The sequence below is a fragment of the Triturus cristatus genome, chromosome 4_2 (assembly GCF_964204655.1).
Source record: "Triturus cristatus chromosome 4_2, aTriCri1.1, whole genome shotgun sequence".
In the NCBI taxonomy this organism is placed as follows: Eukaryota; Metazoa; Chordata; class Amphibia; order Caudata; family Salamandridae; genus Triturus; species Triturus cristatus.
In genome coordinates, this window is record NC_140586.1 from 644,787,111 (window position 1) to 644,811,804 (window position 24,694).

At 42.1% G+C, this 24,694-nt stretch overlaps 1 protein-coding gene across 1 annotated transcript in view; it reads right to left on the bottom strand.

Moving 5' to 3' along the window:
* Window positions 1–24,694, bottom strand: part of LEPR (leptin receptor) — a 943,611-nt gene that overhangs the window by 195,750 nt on the left and 723,167 nt on the right. The window contains exon 9 of the mRNA XM_085602358.1: window positions 4,147–4,264. Within this exon, the coding sequence (XP_085458484.1) occupies window positions 4,147–4,264 (118 nt within the window). The remainder of the gene's footprint in view (window positions 1–4,146; window positions 4,265–24,694) is intronic.

Below are 24,694 nucleotides of genomic sequence, written 5' to 3' on the forward strand. Positions count from 1 at the left end.
AGTTTTTGACTTCACCCACCAGGGCCGGACTGGCCGTAGCGGGCACCGGGCAATCCCCCGGTGCGCCGCACGGGTGGGGGCCGGTTTGGGGCCCCTGGGGGCCGATTTTGTTACAGGGCCGTTTTTGCAGCATAGCTGCAAAATCGGCCCTGTAACAAAATCGGCTGAAAACCGGCCCAGTTAAAGAGCTCGGCGGCACCCCCAACCCCCTGCGGGGGAGGGAGGGGGCGGCCGAGCACTTTGCCAGGGCTGGTTTTGGTTCCCAGTCCGGCCCTGCGATGATTATACTATGTATATGGAGGCCAACGTGCCCAGCAATCCGAAATAAAGCCCCAAAACAAAACCTCAGATGTGACAACAAAATAATGAACACAATCAAGAACCTTTACTGAAATAAAAAGCCTGTCAACAACAACAGCAAAAAAACATTTATTGTTGAGAAGTTGCGATAATAGAAACGGATATTGTGTTCTTCTCTGTGTGAAAGATTGAACTTCTCGATGTAACTCGATAATGAGTACTTAGCATAGCTTATCCGTTGAAATACAACATTCAGAGCCCTTGATCTAGAGATATCTAGAGGTAGAAAAAGAATCTTGTCGTCCAAGCCATTGGTAAATCGTTTTTATGTATTCATGTAATTTGGACAATGTTTTAAATGTAGTCTTCAAATGCTTTATTGTCCCACAGTCCCTCAAATAAAACCAACCTCGCCTGCCACACCTCCCAAAAAAAAATAACTGAACAATCCCCATCAAAATGACAAACATGTTTTTTTTTCACATAAAATGTTAAATACCGAAAGCAAGCGACATACTTTTAGAGGAGATTGAGAGACCAATATAGACAAACCAGAAACGCAGTACAGCTTTTCAGTTTATTAAAATACCTGGGTGCAGTACACAATGAAAACATAACAAGCCAGCAAAATATTTCACATGATATTGGAGGCTAGAGGAGCAGTTAAAAAAAATGTTTCAAGTGCCAACGTCATTGTTACTTTTTATCAATAATACCGATATGTGAAATAAAGATAAACTGCAGACTAAAGTAATTCTGACAAAAGTTGATTATCACTCCTGTCTTTTATATTTTCACACCATCATACCTGGCTTGCAATTAGGAATGTATGAGATCACCCACTTGACCTGGATTTTAACAGGGTTTGCTAATGGTGTTGTAAAAGAAATGATGGCACTTGGCAGTTATGAACATATTTAACATTTCCACCATTACAGATACTTTTACAGATCCCTTTTAAAAGTCCCCTCGATCACATGATTGCCAGCATGCTATAGGCATACCCGTCAGCCTAAAATGATCCTTTATAAGAATTGATGGAGTGATCTGTTGGGATTAGTTGGAGGTCTTTTTTGATATCTACCTCCAACCAGGACATATTTGACCTAAAGACTGTGGCTGAGAAACTAAGGGCTCGATTTTGATCTTGGCAGATGGCCCGTCCTCTATCAGGGAGATGGAGTAAATTACTCTGTCACCCTGATGAAGGTGCCACTTACCAAATTTTGATATGTCTTTCAACCCTACAGACATTTCATGTATTGACAAGATCTGCCATCAAAGTGGTTCCTTTTAACAAATGCATTGTAGCTTTGCCAGACAGCTCCGTCACATATGACGGAGCTGTATGGCATTGTTCCAATTTGTTTGCTTTTCAAAAAGAAAATCCCCAATTGAGATTTTCTTGTTGAAAACAAAAAGAAACCAGAAAAATGCCCCCTCTCACCATGGGAGTTTCCTTCCATGGGGAAGAGGGCATTGAGCGCTTTTCACAGAGCCTTACTGCCAAGATTTTCCTGGCAGTGACAAGCATTGAAAAACAGTAATATGTTTGCCCATCTAAATTAGGTTGGCAGACATATAGCCAAATATCCAATGGCCTGATGGATTAAAGTTTGACCACAGCTAAGATGGGGTAGTCTCCAACGTTGTAAAATGTGATTCACTTGAATCAAAATCGTCCGTTGCCATGGAGTTCTCTGCCAACAGCCTGCCATCTGCATGTCAAATTCAGCAGTCTCAGCAGCTGACGAGCATACTCATGTTTACTGGAGAAAATACTTGAGGAGTAAATTGCCTCTCTTCTCCCCATACTCCAGTTGCAAGTATCTATACTTCCCAATCTATTGGGTGTGGGCTATGGACAATAGACTAGTTAGGGAGCATATTTTTATTATCTTCTGTCATACTGCTAATTGTTGCGTGTATGAACCTAAACCCATTTGAACATGCAGCTTTTTAAGGTTGGTGATTGTGGATCTAAGGTGGTTCTCATCTCCTTGTCTTATTGGTTGAGTCCACGTTAGTAAATCCGTGGCAAAAACTTGTATGGTTGCTTTCAAGGCATCCCATACAATCCTACTATTGGCTGTTTCTTGGTTAACTTCAATTCATTAATTCACCTAGGCCTTCCGTTTGTTTATATTTTGTTGGACCTGAGGCAGGTACATCTGAACTGCAATTATTCTAGTAGGAATTTCTAAGTTCATAGATAGCAGAGCATGATTTGATATCCAGGTCAGGTGAAAAGTAACAAACCAAGGTGCTAACCTTTTACTTATCAAAAAATAGTCAAGCCTTGAGTAATGTTTGTGGGCACGCACTTTATTACTGAAATGGCTTGCCTGGTTTTGTTTATACAGATTAGGGCATTTACATGTCTAGTGCCTAAGATCAGGGATTGTTTGCAGATGGAGTTTCCACAATTATGTATTCCCCAGGTTTACTCAATAGATGTGCATGTATTTTAGTCAACATGGTAGGGTCGTCTATATCTGCACCATAAGCAGAATCTAGATTTGATGAAGTTGCAGTGTAAATTTTACCTATCTCCCACTGTGAGAAATGATCAGAAAATGAGGTTCGAAAAGGAGATCTGTAGTCCCTTTAAACACTGAATTAAGAGAACTATTGTAGATAAGTTTGGGACTGACTTGTTTATATAATAAGTTATCTTTGTTACATAGTTGGGTTTCTTGTAAGTAGGCAATTTCTGGTTTCAGCCTATTCAGTTGTTGACAAGTCATTTTTGTTTTATTTTATAATTCAGCCCCTTGACATTTAACATGACTATCCTTATACATGAATAAGTCATATGTAAGATTAAACACTTGTCTAGTTCCATCTGTGATAATCCCTTTAATGATCCTTGCCTTTTTTTGATACATTTGTACCCTCCACCATCCTCCAACATTGTGCTTGGCCAAGGTTTCTGCCCATTGCCTGAGTCCTGCAGATGTTCCACACCTCAAGGGTGGGGAGGAGTGTGGACTTTGAGGTTTTTCTGGCTGTGGCATATTTTTCCAGCCACAAACAACAAGGAAAGAATGCCTGACAATCTCAGCCAAAAGTGATTGCTTGGAATGAGTTCCAGTCTATTTGTTTTTCACCCACAATACCACTTTAGATAGAAACCTACCATTTATAAATCAGTCTTGGTTGTGCTCCAATAGGAACAATTCAGCCAGACCCGGCAGGCCAGGTCACCTCCTGCCACTACTAGCCTTACAACTGGATATCCCTCCATCTGAACAAGTGTAGACTGGTAGCACAACAGTTAATTGGCAAGGTTTTATTTATTGATATGATGGTGCCACTCAGTGTTAGCATTGTGACCTCACATACAATCAACTGTAGAAGGTGCTGAACAAGGGGCAGAGCAAAACATAGCTTAGAAGAACAGGGTGACCTTGGGACCATTCAGCTGGTTCAAGCAAAAGGAGATTTGAGATCCAGAGGTTCATGAGAGGAAATCAGGTAGAACATATTAAAAAGGTTTCAAACTGTGGTCACAAAACCTCTCCAGATAATTCTGTTGAAGGGAACAGGTGGTATTAGTTAAATGCCCCTCATGATTTGCCTTCACATCATTGCTTGAGCTGAATTAAAATGTTTACCCCATTTGTGTATGCATGATTCAACACTTACAAATCAAATATTTTAAATTGCATTACCAACTGCACGATGAAATCACATATTTGTAAGTTATGAGAAAGCATTTACAATTAGTGATATTTAAGCCCTATCAAATATCACGTTACCGGTTTAAAAATATACATAGAAAAATGAGTGTATGATAAAAAAATCAACAGAGTTTGATGAAAAAATTAAAAATTGCATACAGACCTGTAATATTTCAACTTTATGTAGCTTTCCTCCAGCATCAGTAGTTTGTCTTTAGCCCAGGTACAAGTCATTTTAGTAATTTTGCTATCAGTTTCACAAGAAATTGAAATGTTGAGATCTGTAAGAAGTAAAATTAATTATGGAAAGAGGCAGAAAAATAAGTGCTTTTACTAATCAAATTGTGTTTATCACCCATTATGACACACATCAACACTAAAAAGTAAATATGTTGCAAGTCTACAGTTAACAGAATTAAAATTGGATGAATTTTTGATTGTACCCAATATCCTGCATAGAAAGTATATTGCTAATAAGCTTTAACCATGTTCTCCCAATTATACCTCATTCTACTACAGAGTACCCCCAAGACATAAAAACACCAGACAAGAAATGAAAAACCAAATAAAATAGATATGAATCCACTTCAAATCTTCCTGCTTGTCCTAGATCGACAGATACATTTTACTATCTCAAGTTATTTAAAACCATCACAATATAGAAGACACAGTAAAATGGTGAATACATCATTAAAATAAAAGGGAACAATTGTGTGGAAGTCCTGTCATGGGGCTCTAAAAAAGACCAGCTTCCCTCAAGTGCAGAGCGCAATATTTTTTTACCTGGAAAAAAGATTAAAGAGTAAAACTAATCCTAAAAAAAAAACAATCCTAAAAAAAGGGATCAAGCCCGAACCCCCATTAAAAACATTAATACCCAGAAATTTGTTGGTACCAAAGACAATATATTTTGAGCTTGTTTAAGAAATTTTACACCCCAGGCTGTTAGCTGCGAGATCATACCACTGTTTTGCAGTCCCTTATGCTGAGATTATGAAACAGCTGTTTCAGCCAAAAACATCTAAGATTTTTTTTAATTGGGCAAACACATATTGTGTGTTTTAAGCTTTCCTTCTGGAAATTATATACCAGACACTGCTGATTAAGAGACCCTGTTTGTCTTCCTTATTTGTAGGCTTTTAAAAGGATTAGCCACTATCTCTGTCTCAATAGCTCTTTCTTCACTAATGGTTTCATGTGGGAAGCTAGATAAATGCCTCTCTCTGGCTCTTGATAGAGTGAGTCGCATAGGTTTGCATGAGCTTTCCAGGACAATTCTTGAATATCTGTGACCCTCGATTGTATCCCTGGCATTTTTTGCAATAATGTTGCTGAAAGCTTCTTGAATAAATTTGGGAGTGGAATGATCAACATCTTCAGGGCTTCCATTGCATCCCTCAGGTAGCATTCTTATTGCAGAGTTTTATATGATGGATGCCTCAGCGAATCATTTCCTTAAGTGACCCTTGGTCCGCCGTGCTATGCTTCCCATAATATCCTAGAAATCGGGCCTTTGAAATTAATGCTTGTTTAAAAAGGCTGAATTCCAGGTGAATCTGAGAGGATTGAGCAGCATTAGGAAGATTAAAAGTCATCTGTAACACTTCAATTGGTTTTTGTCCTGCCAGTGCTTCACAAAATCGTGCATGGTATGATTTCAGCGATGCTAGTAACCTGTAATAAATTCCATATACGGATACTGTTGTAAATTTAGGAAATTACGTCAAATGACTAAAGAAGTAGGTTATATCTTTGGAACAGCACTGTGACAGTGTATTGCCTTAGTTTGCTTTTGTAGCCTGTGCAATCTATTAACACTTTTACTGGGAGCAGGATACCTAGCACAAAAATGTTCACATTTCAAAGCCATGGCCTTCAAGCAAATAAGACAAACTAAGTTTATAAAAAAAAGGCATGGAGATTTTGGCAAAGGCGGTAGCAAAGGGAAAGCCAGATTAATGGGACGTCTGGAACATAAGACAAGTGTCATTGTGCGAGGACAAATCTGGTAGTACATCACTGACAAAGTAAATTCAGTCTCCACCGATGCACACAGTGTAAAAGACTGCAAAAACAGATATCAAGATCTCAAACAACATATGAGAGAACTGATAGCTAAGCACAAGTGTGAATGTCTGTAAGAAAATGGGCTGTTGGTTGACTGGGGTGTAAGCTCTGGTCAAGTAGCAACCACAGTCCTTGTCATGGAAAGGCACAAGCAAACCCCAAATTAATCTGTGCTCACCCACGTGGTAGCTTGGCACAGATCATTCAGGCTTAACTTAGAGGCAATGTGTAAAGTATGTGTGCAGCACATCAAATGGTAAAAGTGTGAAAATACACCACAATAGAAGCCCACAACTGATTTAGAACGATAGAGTAATTCCTAATAAATAGAACAAGACCAAAACAACAAAAATCCAATTAGTACAACCAGAGATATTGAATTTCAAAGTTGTAAGTGAAAATAGCTCCAAAAAGCACAAAGCTCCAACTGGGGATATCTATTCACACCGGGCCGATAGGGCGCGGGCCAGCTAAAGGGGCCCAGTTAGGCCTGCTGAACTGGCTACCTTAAATCCTGGTTGTGGAGCATTGTGTGGATCCGGGTTGAAGATGCGCTGCCAAAGCGTTGCGATGTATCGGTTCCAAGATTTGGTGAGGCTGTGGTACGAGGTCCTATGGCTTCATCATCAAGGATCCCATCAAGGGGCTTGCAATGCGAAGCTTGACATCAGGGATGTGGTGCACAGTCGGAGATGAGTTTGTTCCTAGGAGCTGCCGGGCTGTAATGCAGGGTCCCTTGTGGAGGCTGTCCTTGACAAAAGATGCGAGGACCTGGGATGTGGATGCGCTGTGCTGTCGGGGCAATATGTTGGTTCCAAGGACTGTGGGGGCAATAAGAGTGTTTGCGAAGAATTCAATCCACGTAGCAGAGGTGTTGGTTCTGTTCGGCATGCATTGCTCAGCAGAGAAGATGTGTCAGTTCCACTGGCAAGCACCTTAGGCCCACTTCCTATGGTCCGGGACTGGGATGGCACCACATGGCAGGGTAGACTCACAGACTGCAGAGTCCAGATGCAGGTGCAACATTGTTGGAAGCCAGTTATGTCGCCGAGGCTTCAGATCAGGAGGCCAGCCACCTCGCCCCTGGAGTCACTGAGGGTTCAAGAGATGCAAGACCAGTCCTTGTCACCCAGTCAAGAGGGCAGCAGCCAGCAGGTCAGCACAGTACCTTCAGAGTAGCAGTTTCGCTGAGTGGCAGCCCTTCAGCAGCACAGCAGTCCTTCTTCATAGCAGAGTTTCACAGGTCCAGAAGGGTAGTGATGAGTTGGTGCTGAGGTCACCTTTTTATAATCTGGTACCCTGTTTCTATAAGGTAGAACTATGCCTGGGCGGTAAATTCCTTTCCGCTCGCGAAATTTGTGTAATTTGGGTAACTTCGCGTTCCGCGGACAACGCAGAATTGCCCAAAATTCAGCGAGCCACGGCTTCGCGGAATTTTTTGCTTGCTCGCGCTTTCAAAATGCGTGTTCACAAGATATTCCCCCCGAGCACGCAAACAGCATTCGCGAACAGGAAAAAAGCATCACGAACGGGCGGAACAAGTATTCCGCGTGTTCGCGGAACTTTTGCGTGCTCGTGGAGATTTTTTACCATTTTGCAGAGCTTTGCATAGCGCGACTACGCAAATTACGCCCAACACTAGGTAGAACAAGCTTCTAGACAGTGTCTTTGAAGTTGAAGAAATTCCCTACTTCCCCTAGCTCCAAGCTAGCTGAATTGACAATGCACATTGATTAGGCCCTTTGTGTGGAGACGGACACAGCTTATTCAGGTGTAAGTGAGGCTGGGTCCAGTTCCTCCATCCCATACTGCCAGTGATGGCCTACCCAGTCACTCCTAAGATCCCATTGTGTGTGGCTGTCTAGGAGTAATACACAAAAGCCTAATCGCCTTCTACACAAATTTAAGTGATCAGAGAGGGCACTAAAGTGCTAAGGCAGGAAAATGCTAAAGTTCTAAAAGTGGCATTTTCAGAATGTTAATTTAAAATCCAATTTCAGCATAAGTTAGGATTTTAAATTAGGATTTGAAGAGACACCGAATATGAAATAGTTATCTTTTCCCATTTTGAAATTACACTATGCAATAAGGAAACTTCAATGTTATCCTATGGGAGAGATTGGCCTTGCGGAAGCGAAAAACTAATTTAAGAGATTTTCACTACCAGGACATGCAAAAGTTAAAAGTACATGTCTAACTTTTTAAGGACTCTGCAGCCTGCTCGTTGGGCTTTCTAGGGTCTACCTTAGGGGCAACTTATATGTATTAAAAAGAAAGGTATGGGCCTGGCAAAAGGTTTATTTTGCCAGGTCAAAATGGCAGTGTATACTGCACCCACAGGTGCTGAAATGGCAGGCCTAAGAAATGTTTAAAAGGATACTTAAGAGGGTGGCACAATCAGTGCTGCGGCCTCACTGGTAGCATTTAGTTTACAGGCCATGGGCACATGTAATGCACTTTACTAGGAACGTAAAAGTAAATGCCAATTGGGTAGAAGCCAATTCTACCATGCTTTAAGAAGAGAGCACAAGCACTTTCACACTGGTTAGCGGTGGTAAAGTGCACAAAGTCCCAAGGCCAACAAAAACGTACACAGCATAAGGTAGAAGGAGGAAGGCAAAAGGCTTGAGGGTGACCGTGCAGAAACGGCCAGATCCAAGAATGTTAGCATGCAATTATGAGTCGCAGAAGGACCATGCTTGGTGGAGTTAATGGAAGCAGTGAGAATTATTCAAGCTAATTCATAATATGCTATAAATGCTTCTAGTGCTTCTAATGCCTATTTAAGGTAAAGCAACAAAAGAATGATACTACTAGTAAAAAAAGTATTGATCACAAATTTAAAGGTGTCATTATGATGGGTGTGTTGTTCAAACCTAGAAATTTGTTTTTAAAAATTACTTATGATGCATATAATACACTACACACACACATATATATATCTAAATATATATATATATTTCCTTTTTTTAAGCTCTGTCTGTCTTCAAAATTCACCAAGCAGCAAACGCTACGAAGCGCGCACTCCTTCCACGCAAATATCAGAGGCCAAATCAATTAAGTGCAAGGGGTGGTTTATTCATAATCCATAATCCAAGCAGAAAACCCAGCGCATTACGGCGCTTGTACGCCTTGATCACGGGTAAGGAAAACAATGTTTTCGGCACAGTTTAAACACAAATTACGTACAACGTGATGATAGTGACATCAAAAGAGGACTGATCAAAGTAACACATAGTTCATTTTTCGTGTCGGCCATTTTGTAGTAGCAATATTTCCCCATACTGCAGTGGATGCTGAATATCATAGCCACAAAATAACAAAAAATAATAATGATAATGCCACGGCTGAAAATATATTTTGGCATTATTTCACATCCTACGACTGTAGCATAATACTCATGAGATAGTCCTCTTTTGATGTCACTATCATCAATTAAAATTCACAAACCATTGGGAGTGTGTGATGTTAAAACAGCATTGTCTGCATATAAAACAAACCTGGGAGAGGGGTAGAATTAATCCTAGGCATGTCTTTTCCAGTATGCAATAAGCTTGTGTTCAGTCCATGTATTTACAAATTAAACAGGATAGGTGGCAGAACCTATCTTTGGCACATGCAATGCTGGAGGTGGAAGGGAATGGTGCACTCACCTTCAGGCCCATACCTAACGTAGGCACTAACTGCATGATACAGTGCCTGTAAAAAATCACCAGATTGTTCTCAAGCCCCAGGTCTAGCAGAACTTTCCATAATTTACTGCAGTTTACTCTGTCAAAGGCACTACTTCAATCCATAAAGAAAAGGTATAATGCCCTTCCTTTAGCTGTGGTATATTTGTTAATAATCAGGTGGAGATTAAGACATTGTTCTAAAGTGCCAAGTCCCTCTCTAGACCCATATTGCACTTGAGAAATCATTTGATCATGTTTGGCCAACGCTCAGTCCTACGAAGGCTAACATGCACAATATTTTTTACTGTTGAGTCCAGTAAAGAAATTGGCCTATCGAAATGGGGGTCTTGTCTGCAGCCTTTCTTCTATACCGCAATAATTGCAGCGGTATGCTAAGAGCATGGAAGACCACTGAAAGCTGCACAGATAGCTATGTTGGTGATAACAGATGCCCAAAGCTCAACATTCTCTTTGTAAAGATCTATCGGACCCCATCATTACCAGGAATCTTCCTTGATGGGCTGGCATGAATCGTCTTAGTTACCTCAATTACATCAAATATAATTTTCAAATCAAACGTTGTTTGCGGCTCTAGATCACTACTATCTATAGAATCTGGATAAGAATATATTAACTTAAGGTGCTTTATCCAGCGTTCCACACAAATATTGGTCCCCAGTCCATCACTCAAATGTTCAGATATTTGCGGTTGATTGATAACTCTCCAGAAGCCCTTGGTATTCTTATTTGTTGATGCTTCAACAAGCTTCTCCCACAATTCAGATTTAACCTCCTGCTTTCTAAGGTTAATGACTCTTCTGTATTCAGCAAGGCAAGCTGCAAATTTCACCCTATCTTCTGGGACTGATTTTATTGCAGTCTGTAACTGTGTATTAGCCACTCTGCAGTCCTTGTTACACCACCCTGGGTCAGACTTACTTCTAGCAGGCACAGGATGCTATAAACTGGACTTAATACAGGCAAGAAGGGAAAAAAGGCTTGAATAATTACATTCCTTGGGTAACTTTGAGAAAAAAACTGTTACGTTTGTTTCAATAACTAAGCCCAGGAAAAGAGCATTGTCAATGTTCCACCATTTGACCCTCTGGCTCCTATCATGGGGAGTAACATCATTGGGACCATAGCAAATTGTTAGACCTGTCAGCCTTAGGGTGGTCAGCCTCAAACATTTTTGCCCTATTGCTCCATTTTTGCTGATCTTGTTTTGGTTGGCCTTAGGACTCTGTGCATTTTACCACTGCCAACCACTGCTAAAGTGCGTTTGATCTCTCCTTTAACCATGGTAAAATTGGCTCTCCCCCAGTTGGCTCGTTTAATTTACCCTTTAAAGTCCCTGGTAAAGTGGTACTACATGTACCCAGAACCTGTAAATTACATGCTACTAGTGGGCCTGCAGCACTGATTGTGCCATCCACTTAATTAGCCCTTTAAACAAATCTCAGACCTGCCATTCCAGCCTGCATGTGTAGCTTAAACTGGCATTTTGACCTTGCAAAATTTGCCAGGCCTAAACCTTCCTTTTAAATACATATAATTCATCCCCAGGGCAGGCCATAAACATCCCGTAGGGCAGGGTGCAGTGTATTTAAAAAGTTGGACATGTACATTTAACTTTTATATGTGCTGGTACTGAAAAACTCTTAAATTAGTTTTTCACTACTTCAATATCAACCCCACCCATAGGGTAACATTGAGTTAACTTATTACATGTAATATGTCATACCTATCAATTGGGAGAAAGGTAAAAATATTGAGTTTGGTGTCAAATAATTGTAATTTAAAACCCTCTTTAATGGTAAAGTTGGATTTTAAGTCACAATTCTGAAAATACCACTTTTGGAAAGTTGGCATTTTTGTGTCCCAACCATTTGGTGCATGCGCCCTCTTTCCTGGGTCACATGACTAGGAGTAGCTGGCGGTTAGTCTTTATGTATTACTTCCAGACAGTGAGAGAAAGGGGCAATATGTGTTCGCAGGATAGGTTGTCTCTGAATGCTGTGCTGCTCTGCTGCAAGAAGGACTGCTCTGCTGTCATGCTACTCTGCTGCCATGCTGCCTGATTCAGTAGTGTCTGGACTTGCATCTTGAACCCAGGACCATGAGAGTGATTCCAAGTGCTTGTTGTCTGGCCTCCTGATCAAAGTCTCAGGGCCAGAAAAGGCTCCAAACATCATGCACTCTGCACCTGAACTTTGCCTTCGGTGAGTCCTAAACCCCAAATGGCAGTCCTTCAAACCTCGACCCCTGGAGGTGGGGCTGAAGGTGCACTGACAGCCGAGTTGTGGTCTCATAAGAACCGACACAGTGCAACACAAACTTGTTGCAGATCCTTGCAGCACCACATTAGAACTGACGCAGGGGAATGCAGCTTCAAGGCAAGCCCGCATCAAAGCCTGCACAGCTAATCGGAACCTCAGCTTAGCTTCGCAGAATTTGCATGCCCCATTGGATACAGTGCAGTGCTCGGAAGCCTCAATGCAAGCTCAGATCACAGCCCTTGCAGCTCAGTGGAACAGCCTCTGCACAATGCATCTTTGACACAGACCTCACATTACTTTTCGGGACTGCTACTGCGTGCGGCAACTCTCCACAACCAGGAACTAACGTACATTCCTCAGTGGGACTAACTTGGTCACTATATCCGGCCCGTGCTATATCGCAGTTGGTCTGAACTTGGTCTGAACTTGTGACTTTGTCCCAGTCCTGAGTGATACTTTTTGCTTCTAAACACTATTTTCACCTAAACCTCTAAAATTGAATATCTCCCGTTGGATTTTTGTTGTTGTGGTGTCAAATTATTTATTAAAATGTACTCTACTTTTCCAAAATTAGTTTAGGAACTTTCTTGTGTTGTGTTTTCACTTTCTTACTTTTTGTGTGCTGCATAAATACTTTCCACATTTACTCTAAGTTAAGCCTGACTGTTTTTGTGCAAAACTACCAACGGCATATGCACAGGTTAATTTAGTGGCTTTAGTGGTTCACCTTGATAGGGGTTGTGGCTGTTGTTTGATTATGGTTTTCACCCCACTCAACCAACAACTCAATTTCTCACAGCAGTAAAAAAAGGAACCAAAGACTAAGCGGACACCTGTTAAAAAAATGAGTGGCACGGTATGGCCACGTATTTGGCGTGCCATCACTTCAAAGGTCAATGCAGCATCCTGGCACACTCAGACAGCAGATGTTGGTAAGAAAACATTTTAAGATCCAAAGTGTATGTGAGCCCAGACAGAGTGGGAATTCCCTTGCCACTGGAAGAGGTCCATCATTATCCATATCTCCAGTACGGAGGGGACTGAAGGTGGTGTGGAATTGAGAAGCAGCGTTTACATTGCATGCAGTACAACGCATGTGATTAGAACGCAGTTGTTACAACGACCGCGTTGTTACAATGCTAACCATTACAACGCAAGTCATTTCTACAACTTAGTGTATGGGGTGCTCTAAACTAAGGAATAGTATAATTTACTATTCCAGCACCTTCCCTACTGTTGTGCAGGCTGGAGATGGAATAGTAAATTACACTATTCCTAAGTCCAGCGCGCCCCCTACAGCAAGTCGAAGAAATGACTTGCGGTGTAATGGTATGCGTTGTAACAACGCGGTTGTTGTAACTACCGCGCTTTAATTGCATGCATTGTACCACATGCGATGTAACATTGCATATTCATGGAATTCAGAGGTGTGGAAGAACCAGGTAAGTGACTTTTAGGTGTACAACTTACAATAACAAAGCATCCATATGTCATTATTCTAACATAACCATAATTTTCAGCTAGATATATTTGATTTCTTTAATGATTCCGTTTTACTGTAATGTACTTACAGTAAAAACATGTTTTAAATCTGATTGTGGTAATTCATTTTGGGAATTGTTTAATAAAACATTGTCTATATTGTGTTTTTTTAAATTTAAGTGCAAAATATCCCGTGCCTTTAGTACAATTAAAAACATATTTAGATTTATAGTATGGGATTTGTATGTGGTACTTTTGTGCAGGGTTGCAAGTTAGCAGTGAGTGTGAATAGGATGTGGTTGAGATTAGTTTTGGAATGTCCTTATGCACTCATGAGAGGAGGCTGATTGTCTGTTTGCTTCATCACTTGGGGGTCAATTCCGATCTTGTCTTGAAATCCCTCCGTATGGCTAGGATCTGGAGAGCATTTGCGGACCAAAAGTGCTCGGAGAGTCCGATGCGTCCGTAAGCATACTGAATCGTTTCGCTCGGACTTCCATTGAACTCTATGGGAGCCTGCATACAGAGGCGCACACAGGCTCCCATAGCAAAAAAGGGGTGGGTGGGAAAAAAGCATACACCCTGTAGCGGACACCGCACGGTGACCGCCACACTGTGCATGTTTCGATCATGGGTCCCAATGGCACCCCCCGTGACAGATTCGGATGACCTTGGGTGAAGGGGGGCCTGCTACGGCCCACCGAAGTACCCATCCGACAACCGTTTCATCTCGCTGAGACCGAGGTTAAGTGGCTGTCTGAATCGTGCATCATACTCGCTCGGTCAGAATCCGGCTTCGTTGCGTGGCACGATTCAGAGCGGTTCAGGTCCAGAAATTATTCAAATGGCGCTTACACGATCTCGGTTGTTCGGACCTGTGTGTGATTTGGTCGTAAACAATGGCTACGAATCGGATCTGGTAAAGCCAAATCCGATTCGGAGGCCTTCCGAATGACATCGGAATTGGGCCCTTGGAAGTGGGTGATTTATCTATTGTTAGTACATAAATATGTTGTCACCCATGGCCAGACTTTGGTGCAGAGATACTGAGTGGCAGAGATATAAAATTCAGGCTGGTATCTCCACATGAAAGATCAGTCTTTACGAGTTTTTTTACATAAAATGTGACCAAATTGTTTGGAGTTGCTAGGTGCTTTACCAGGGCTTAATTGTGCCATTCATTAGGGGTTATGGCGTGCTCCCCCTGAACTGATTCCTATGGTATGTGAGGGGCAGGTAATGTTGATGTTCACAACCTTTACCCTGAAGCATTACTCACGGATCTGGTGTATTTGGCTCTGGAATTCTTGGGTTTTCATTTTTTTTAAACTTTGATTATGGGTTTGGACACAGTTGTGATGGTGACTTGGGTTATTGTTCTGAGTGAAATAACCTAACTTAAAATTGGGTACTTTATATCAGAACTTGTTGACATTTTTACAAATAAAATGGCCAAGTTGCATTTATGATGACATATATATATATATATATATATATATATATATATATATATATATATATATATATATATATATATATATATATATATATATATATATATATATATATGCAGGCTCAAACTCCCTCCAGTCGCAAAGGAAATAGGCACTCACGGGAGATGTTTAGAAGATTATTTATTCCGATAAATCAAACAGACGCGTTTCGGCGAATTGCCTTCCTCGGTGTTTGATCGCACACCGGGAGGACGCCATTTTAAGTGCACGCAAAGGCTGTCATCATGAAACAACAATCATAGAAAGCGGACTTACACATAAACAAAATAAACGTCCGCCATTGCTAAATATGCAATGATAACTCTTTCAAGTAAAGACTTGGCAGGGTGAGGGGGACGCGCCAGAAGTAATAATATTCCGAACGAGCACTAATATGTTTAGTGACTCAGAACGCCGTGAGGCCGCCCAAGGCATGTTCAAAAGCAAGGCTTCGAAAGCAACGAATGCTTCAGACACACCCACAAATGGAAAATCGACGAGTGGAATGCATGCCATGCTAGTAAAGTTGGAGAGACTCTACGAAAGAGAAACAAGGAAATGGTGGGAGGCGACTTCACTCCAGAGTTATATCGAGGCCGACAGGGTACCAAGAGGTTTAAGAGTGTACACAATTCCCTCCTATGAGAACCCGGATCCGGCACTGCTGACGGAATGGGCAGAACACACAGCCTCTTACTGCAAAGGCACACTGCAGATCCTAGTGAAGTACGCATGGAGTGACCGAGACAAAGCATTACAAGAGATAAAAGAAATTGAAGACATGCTAGCAAAAGAAGAAGATAAAAATAAAGTGGAAGAACTTATGGGACAAATGAAGACACGTCTTCTAAAGTATGAAAGTAAAATCAAAAATAGGAAACAAGAGAAATACGAAAGGGATGAACAGGATTACCTCCATGGAAGAGTGCTAACGTTTGCACGCAAATTTGATATCCCCAGAAAACAACTGTCCCAGCAAACAAGGAAACCGGAAACAGAACAGTTGATAACATCTGAATCGGAAGTCACCGAAAATGAGTCTGAAGATGAACGGATTGCAGCCACTGTCGGAAACACTACTACTCCTTTTTTCGACGAGTTCAAAATTATCAGGCAGTCATGGCTAAGGGGTGGCAAGAACAAACCACCAGAAAGAGCAACCGAAGAACGCGGAGGTCAAGGTGGGGCAAGAGGCGGAAGAACGTGGACACCACGGAGGAAGAGATACAACAAGAAATAACTAGTATGAGCAATCTCACTGTCGTCAACCTTACCCAGAGAAAACTGTCTGACAATGAAATAAAAGTCCTATCATTGGGACTTACATTTTGTCCCACAAACCACTTGGAATTTACACAAACCAGAATTGACTTGTTTTGCTTTGTGCGAAAACTCAAATTGCACAAATATTTTAAACTACGACCCACCATGAAAGACGTCAAAGGCATCCCGTCAAGAATAACGGCAACTGACGCATTGACTTGCAACGATATCAATGCAGTGGAACTTTTGCAAAATTTAAGCACATCTGATTTGGCAAATACAAGTTTGTCCATGGCAGAAAGGGCAACGAAAGCTGGCATTGAACAAGGGATGCAAGAGAGTCCATTCAAACCCAAATCGTTGTTTGTTCCGCAAATGCCTTATGATTCAATTGATGTATTCTCTGAAGCTATGGTCAAAGATTTACTGAACTTTAGAGGCAAACAGTACCGTACTACTGGTAGAGACAACCTATCCAAAGAAGTAAAGTTGGCATTAACCAATTTGATGGAAGATAAATCGATCATCATTAAACCTTCAGACAAAGGTGGAAATGTAGTGTTGCAAACAAAATCACAATACCGTGAAGAAGCATTAAGACAACTCACAGATACAAAATACTACATGCCGACAACACGAGGAGTATATTTGGAAAGCGTGGAAAAGTATAACATCATGATTAAAACGTGGAATTCGAAAGGAATGTTGGGTAAAGACGAACATCTGTTTTTAAGGTGTCCTAATCCGGTGACAGCTACGTTTTACCACATCCCAAAGATACACAAGGATGCTGCCCGCCCCCCTGGAAGACCTATAGTCTCGTCACAGGGTAGTCTGACGGAACATTTATCAATGTTCATTGATCATTTCCTCTTCCCCTTTGTGATAGAACTGAAATCGTATATAAGAGACACTAAAGACTTTCTGAACAAAATTTCCGCAATCAATTGGAATTCATCGTATCTAATGATGGTGCTAGATATTACTAGCCTATACACTTGCATTAATCATCATGATGGTTTGAAAGCATTGCAGTACTTTCTAAATAGAAGGCAGTTGAGATTCGCTGTACACAATGAAATGATCATACAGTTCACAGAATTTTGTCTGATGAATAATATATTTTTGTTTGAGGACAGCTACTACAAACAAGTATCAGGGACAGCGATGGGCACCTGCTTTGCCCCCAGCTATGCGAATCTCTTCGTAGGCTGGTGGGAGGAGCAGGTGCCGAAAACGTACAAGTGTGGAAATTTAACAGGAAGGGTGGTCGAGTGGTATCGTTACATAGACGATCTATTCATAGAGTGGCAAGGCAGTATCGAATCTGCTCATGGCTTTATTAGTATCTTGAATAACAACCATCTTAATTTGCAATTTTCAGGCGTAGTTAGTTCAGTGGCAGTGGACTATCTAGACCTGAAAGTTTTTGTAATGGAAGATCAGCTACACACAACACTACACCGTAAAGACACGGCAGGCAACTCCACCCTCTTTGCCACCAGTAATCATCCGCCACAACTGATCCAAAGTATCCCATATGGGGAACTATTGCGTCTTAAACGTAATAGCACACGTCCTTGCGACTTTGAAGTGTCAGCACGTGAATGCTTACAGAGGTTTACCTTAAGGGGCTACAATCCTGTTCTATTGAATAACACACTACACAAGGTTAAAAGCATTCCTAGAAAGAATCTGCTTGCCCACAAAAAGAAGCCAGCCAATGAATTAGAGGATAGTGATCAAGGAAAATTTAGGATGATCACTACCTACTCAGCAGAAGCTAATCAATTAAAACGTATACTGAGAAAAAACTGGCATATTTTGAAAACTGATCCTGTATTAAATGATGATATTCCAAACTATCCACAAGTGACATTCAGAAAGGCTAGGTCCTTAAGGGATCATCTAGTACACAGTCATCTTGAGGGAGCATCATCGGTGGTTAGAACCCTTAAGGAAATGAAAGGTTTCTTTCCTTGCGGAAAGTGCAAAGCATGCTCCAATAGTAGACGAGTCCTTTCGTTTAATCTACCGGGAACACAGATAACTAGAGTTATCAACAAATTCATTACCTGCAGTACTCCCTATGCAGTGTACTGCCTTGTATGTCCGTGTAATCTATGGTACATAGGCAGCACTTTGCACCCACTAAAGATCAGGGTATTGGAACATCAAAGGGCAATTGCCAATAAAGATACGGCATACCCTGTAGCTAGACACTATGCCGAGAAACATTCTAGCAATCGAAATCTACTCAGATTTTTTGGTTTAGATTCTGTACCAGATAATGTGAGAGGAGGCGATAGATTGAGAAAATTACGTAGACTAGAATCTCGGTACATAGTAGATTGCCAAACCAAATCTCCGAAGGGTTTAAATAGTGGGGAGGAACTGGCATCACATTTAGGCACATGAGAATATCATAAGAGAGAAAGTGTAGTGTTTCAACTGTAGCATTGGTACTTTTTGTCATATTGACAGTAGAGCTATCTCCAACGAACTAACTTGAAAAATGTAATGTATCAGGATTGCTTGATGACAAGGTTTTATATATTGTATTTAGTATGGTGCACCATAGCCGATACACGGCGTTATGAAATGCTAGATAACGTGATTTTGATTAGGTACCCTTATAATTATGTATGATGAGGTGGCAATGACAGCCAATTTATGGCCAAATCGGATGAAATATTTGCCACGCTTGGGATGGAGATCTATATGCTCACTTTGTTAATATTGGGACCCATGACACTTACGTTGCAATGCACTGTCTCAAATTTAAATATTAACTGAGTAATAATTTTTATAGCCTTGTTCGTGCATAGATGACGGGTTCTCTAAAATCCATTGCAGAATCTGTGCATAGCAACGTTGCGTAGGAGCCGTAGCCAATATATGGCGTAATTTTGTTATATGGCCAAGTGCGTGCGAACATGTATATGATTTTTTCAGAACATATTCAACAATTCAATGGTGTAAATTGATGTGTATTCACGACTTGAAAGAGTTATCATTGCATATTTAGCAATGGCGGACGTTTATTTTGTTTATGTGTAAGTCCGCTTTCTATGATTGTTGTTTCATGATGACAGCCTTTGCGTGCACTTAAAATGGCGTCCTCCCGGTGTGCGATCAAACACCGAGGAAGGCAATTCGCCGAAACGCGTCTGTTTGATTTATCGGAATAAATAATCTTCTAAACATCTCCCGTGAGTGCCTATTTCCTTTGCGACTGGAGGGAGTTTGAGCCTGCATTATTTGTGGATTGCATCGCCACACCGAGGGCACCCACCCGCGAGTGAATTCCCGACTTTGAAAGGATGCAAGCCGAGCTGTTATATATATATATATATATATATATATTCACTTAAAAAACCATAGGTTTCACACATGTTATAGTTAGCTGGACATTTCCCTCGTAAAAAACCAATGAAATTCCCCCGTTATAGTTAGTAAAGGGAACTATAACTCACGCGACCGCAATCCACTGCTGATGACGTCAGATATTACATCACTGTATTTATTCACTTATTTACCCATTTTTATTTCCTTTAACCTTTAGCTATACATATTTAATAAATATTTATTTTACAGAAAGACACATATGTCATCAGTGATGTAATATCTGATGTCATCAGCAGTGGATTGCGGTCGCGTGAGTTATAGTTCCCTTTACTAACTATAACGGGGGAATTTCATTGGTTTTTTACGAGGGAAATGTCCAGCTAACTATAACATGTGTGAAACCTATGGTTTTAAAAGTGAATTTGCAAGGTTTTTTAAATGCTAATTCCTAACTATAACATGTGTGAAACCTATGGTTTTTTCAGTGAATTTGTACGTTTTTTTAAATGCTAAGTTATGTATTTATTTTTATTTTTTAAGGTTCTTCACCGTGCGCGTACCGTGCGCGCACGGTGCGCTTCACGCACCGTGCGCAGTCTGTGGGCGCACGGTGCACTTCGCGCACCGTGCGCCCACTTTACGCCGTTCGCGTAATTTTCCCGTTTCTACCGTGCACGCACGGTAAGCGCACTCCGCAAATTTTTGGTAAAAATATTGAAAACATTTATGGCCCTGGGGGGTACTTTGGGGACCCCCTGACAATGGCTAGGGGGTCAGGAACTGTCCACCCTGCCCCCTTTTCATGTTCTCCACCTTTATTTTTCACCTCCCTCGGACTGCGATAGACAAAATGGCGGCCGACACTTCCTGGTTTCGACCGATTCGAATGTTTACTAAGATCTAACAACCAATCAGAATTGCGCTCGCGCACAGCAGGGTGCGCTTACCGTACGCGCACGGTGCGGTAAGCGCCTATAGATATATATATGCTTTTAAATGCTACTTTCTCAGAAAATACTGAACAGATTTACACCAGACCTGCAAAAGGCACATCCCTGACCTGAGGACTACCTCTCTGCCAAATTTCAAGGTTTTCTGTTCAGCCGTTCGGGCTGTAGCGCGGACTAAAGGTCCTATGGGAAAATGCATGGGGAAAACGTGTTTTGGGACCCCCCCTTTTTCTCAGCCCCCGCTTGACAAATTCACCCGAGACTTTCAGGGAAGGAGAATTGAACATTTAATAGATAACCTTTCACAACGAAGCACATAATATGTCCTCCGTGTGCGGACGGTGCGCGAAGCGCATCGTGCGTACATGGGCCATCCAGCGTAACGTGGGCACGCGGTGCGCGTAGCGCACCGCGTGCCCACCGAGCGTGCACGGCACTAACTGCGTAAAGTGGGCGCGCGTTGCGCGAAGCGCACCGTGCGCGCACGGAACGAACTGCGTGAAGTGGGCGCGCACGCCACGAACGGCGTAAAGTAACTAAGCATTTAAAAAAACGTACAAATTCACTGAAAAAACCATAGGTTTCACACACGTTATAGTTAGGAATTAGCATTTAAAAAACCTTGCAAATTCACTGAAAAAACCATAGGTTTCACACATGTTATAGTTAGCTGGACATTTCACTCGTGAAAAACCATTGAAATTCCCCCGTTATAGTTAGTGCAGGCAACTATAACTCACGCGACCGCAATCCTCTGCTGATGACATATGTGTCTTTATGAAAAAAAAATATTTGTAATATATGTATAGCTAAAATTTAATGGAAGAAGACATGGGCAAATAAGTGTCTAAATACAGTATTAGCATCAGCAGAGGATTGCGGTCGCGTGAGTTATAGTTGCCTGCACTAACTATAACGGGGGAATTTCAATGGTTTTTCACGAGTGAAATGTCCTGCTAACTATAACATGTGTGAAACCTATGGTTTTTTCAGTGAATATATATATATATATATACATATATATGTATATCTTTCCCCAAATGCCACCTATGCTGCTGAACTCCAGTCGTGACGGGTGCTTCCTCCGTGCAGATGGCTTGCACGTTTTTAAATGAGCCAACAAAGTGTTCCCGCTTCAAAGAACACAACGGAGCACTATGGGTCTGTAAACCTTTTATTCACTCCGCATGACGCGTTTCGTCTCAACTGACTTTATCAAATGCTATTTGGCGTGAACAGAGGTTTGTTGGTAGTCCAAGTTTTGAAGGCTTACGGGGCTCCACCTTCGCAGTTGCATCAAGGAAGGACTGTATTGGCAAACAGTACCTCCTAACAGTTCTTGGTTGCCATCTTGGAGTGTGAAAATTGTTGTTGTACCCACATGGCAGTTCTCTCGGGGTGAGTTGTTCTCAAGGTGTGAGCTTCCATCGGGTGATGGGAATTAAGAATACACCAAGGATAGCAATTGTCCACTGCAAATTCATACGGGAGTCCCGTTTTTTCTCCCAGCCCTTTCGTCAGCCGCTAAGTGTGTTGTTCGAGATTTCTATGTCCGTGGGCACAAAATGTAGTAGTTTGCGCTCTTGCATGTAAGTCATGCACCAGTTTCATGGCAGAAATATTCTTCTCTGCATTGCGGCGGTTCCAGCAGCATCAAATTAATCTTTCCCCAAATGCCACCTATGCTGCTGAACTCCAGTCGTGACGGGTGCTTCCTCCGTGCAGATGGCTTGCGCGTTTTTAAATGAGCCAACAAAGTGTTCCCGCTTCAAAGAACACAACGGAGCACTCTGGGTCTGTAAACCTTTTATTCACTCCGCATGACGCGTTTCGTCACAACTGACTTTATCAAATGCTATTTGGCGTGAACAGAGGTTTGTTGGTAGTCCAAGTTTTGAAGGCTTACGGGGCTCCACCTTCGCAGTTGCATCAAGGAAGGACTGTATTGGCAAACAGTACCTCCTAACAGTTCTTGGTTGCCATCTTGGAGTGTGAAAATTGTTGTTGTACCCACATGGCAGTTCTCTCGGGGTGAGTTGTTCTCAAGGTGTGAGCTTCCATCGGGTGATGGGAATTAAGAATACACCAAGGATAGCAATTGTCCACTGCAAATTCATACGGGAGTCCCGTTTTTTCTCCCAGCCCTTTCGTCAGCCGCTAAGTGTGTTGTTCGAGATTTCTATGTCCGAGGGCACAAAATGTAGTAGTTTGCGCTCTTGCATGTAAGTCATGCACCAGTTTCATGGCAGAAATATTCTTCTCTGCATTGCGGCGGTTCCAGCAGCATCAAATTAATCTTTCCCCAAATGCCACCTATGCTGCTTAACTCCAGTCGTGACGGGTGCTTCCTCCGTGCAGATGGCTTGCACGTTTTTAAATGAGCCAACAAAGTGTTCCCGCTTCAAAGAACACAACGGAGCACTCTGGGTCTGTAAACCTTTTATTCACTCCGCATGACGCGTTACGTCACAACTGACTTTATCAAATGCTATTTGGCGTGAACAGAGGTTTGTTGGTAGTCCAAGTTTTGAAGGCTTACGGGGCTCCACCTTCGCAGTTGCATCAAGGAAGGACTGTATTGGCAAACAGTACCTCCTAACAGTTATTGGTTGCCATCTTGGAGTGTGAAAATTGTTGTTGTACCCACATGGCAGTTCTCTCGGGGTGAGTTGTTCTCAAGGTGTGAGCTTCCATCGGGTGATGGGAATTAAGAATACACCAAGGATAGCAATTGTCCACTGCAAATTCATACGGGAGTCCCTTTTTTTCTCCCAGCCCTTTCGTCAGCCGCTAAGTGTGTTGTTCGAGATTTCTATATCCGAGGGCACAAAATGTAGTAGTTTGCGCTCTTGCATGTAAGTCATGCACCAGTTTCATGGCAGAAATATTCTTCTCTGCATTGCGACGGTTCCAGCAGCATCAAATTAATCTTTCCCCAAATGCCACCTATGCTGCTGAAATCCAGTCGTGACGTGTGCTTCCTCCGTGCAGATGGCTTGCACGTTTTTAAATGAGCCAACAAAGTGTTCCCGCTTCAAAGAACACAACGGAGCACTATGGGTCTGTAAACCTTTTATTCACTCCGCATGACGCGTTTCGTCACAACTGACTTTATCAAATGCTATTTGGCGTGAACAGAGGTTTGTTGGTAGTCCAAGTTTTGAAGGCTTACGGGGCTCCACCTTCGCAGTTGCATCAAGGAAGGACTGTATTGGCAAACAGTACCTCCTAACAGTTCTTGGTTGCCATCTTGGAGTGTGAAAATTGTTGTTGTACCCACATGGCAGTTCTCTCGGGGTGAGTTGTGCTCAAGGTGTGAGCTTCCATCGGGTGATGGGAATTAAGAATACACCAAGGATAGCAATTGTCCACTGCAAATTCATACGGGAGTCCCGTTTTTTCTCCCAGCCCTTTCGTCAGCCGCTAAGTGTGTTGTTCGAGATTTCTATGTCCGAGGGCACAAAATGTAGTAGTTTGCGCTCTTGCATGTAAGTCATGCACCAGTTTCATGGCAGAAATATTCTTCTCTGCATTGTGGCGGTTCCAGCAGCATCAAATTAATCTTTCCCCAAATGCCACCTATGCTGCTGAACTCCAGTCGTGACGGGTGCTTCCTCCGTGCAGATGGCTTGCACGTTTTTAAATGAGCCAACAAAGTGTTCCCGCTTCAAAGAACACAACGGAGCACTCTGGGTCTGTAAACCTTTTATTCACTCCGCATGATGCGTTTCGTCACAACTGACTTTATCAAATGCTATTTGGCGTGAACAGAGGTTTGTTGGTAGTCCAAGTTTTGAAGGCTTACGGGGCTCCACCTTCGCAGTTGCATCAAGGAAGGACTGTATTGACAAACAGTACCTCCTAACAGTTATTGGTTGCCATCTTGGAGTGTGAAAATTGTTGTTGTACCCACATGGCAGTTCTCTCGGGGTGAGTTGTTCTCAAGGTGTGAGCTTCCATCGGGTGATGGGAATTAAGAATACACCAAGGATAGCAATTGTCCACTGCAAATTCATACGGGAGTCCCGTTTTTTCTCCCAGCCCTTTCGTCAGCCGCTAAGTGTGTTGTTCGAGATTTCTATGTCCGAGGGCACAAAATGAAGTAGTTTGCGCTCTTGCATGTAAGTCATGCACCAGTTTCATGGCAGAAATATT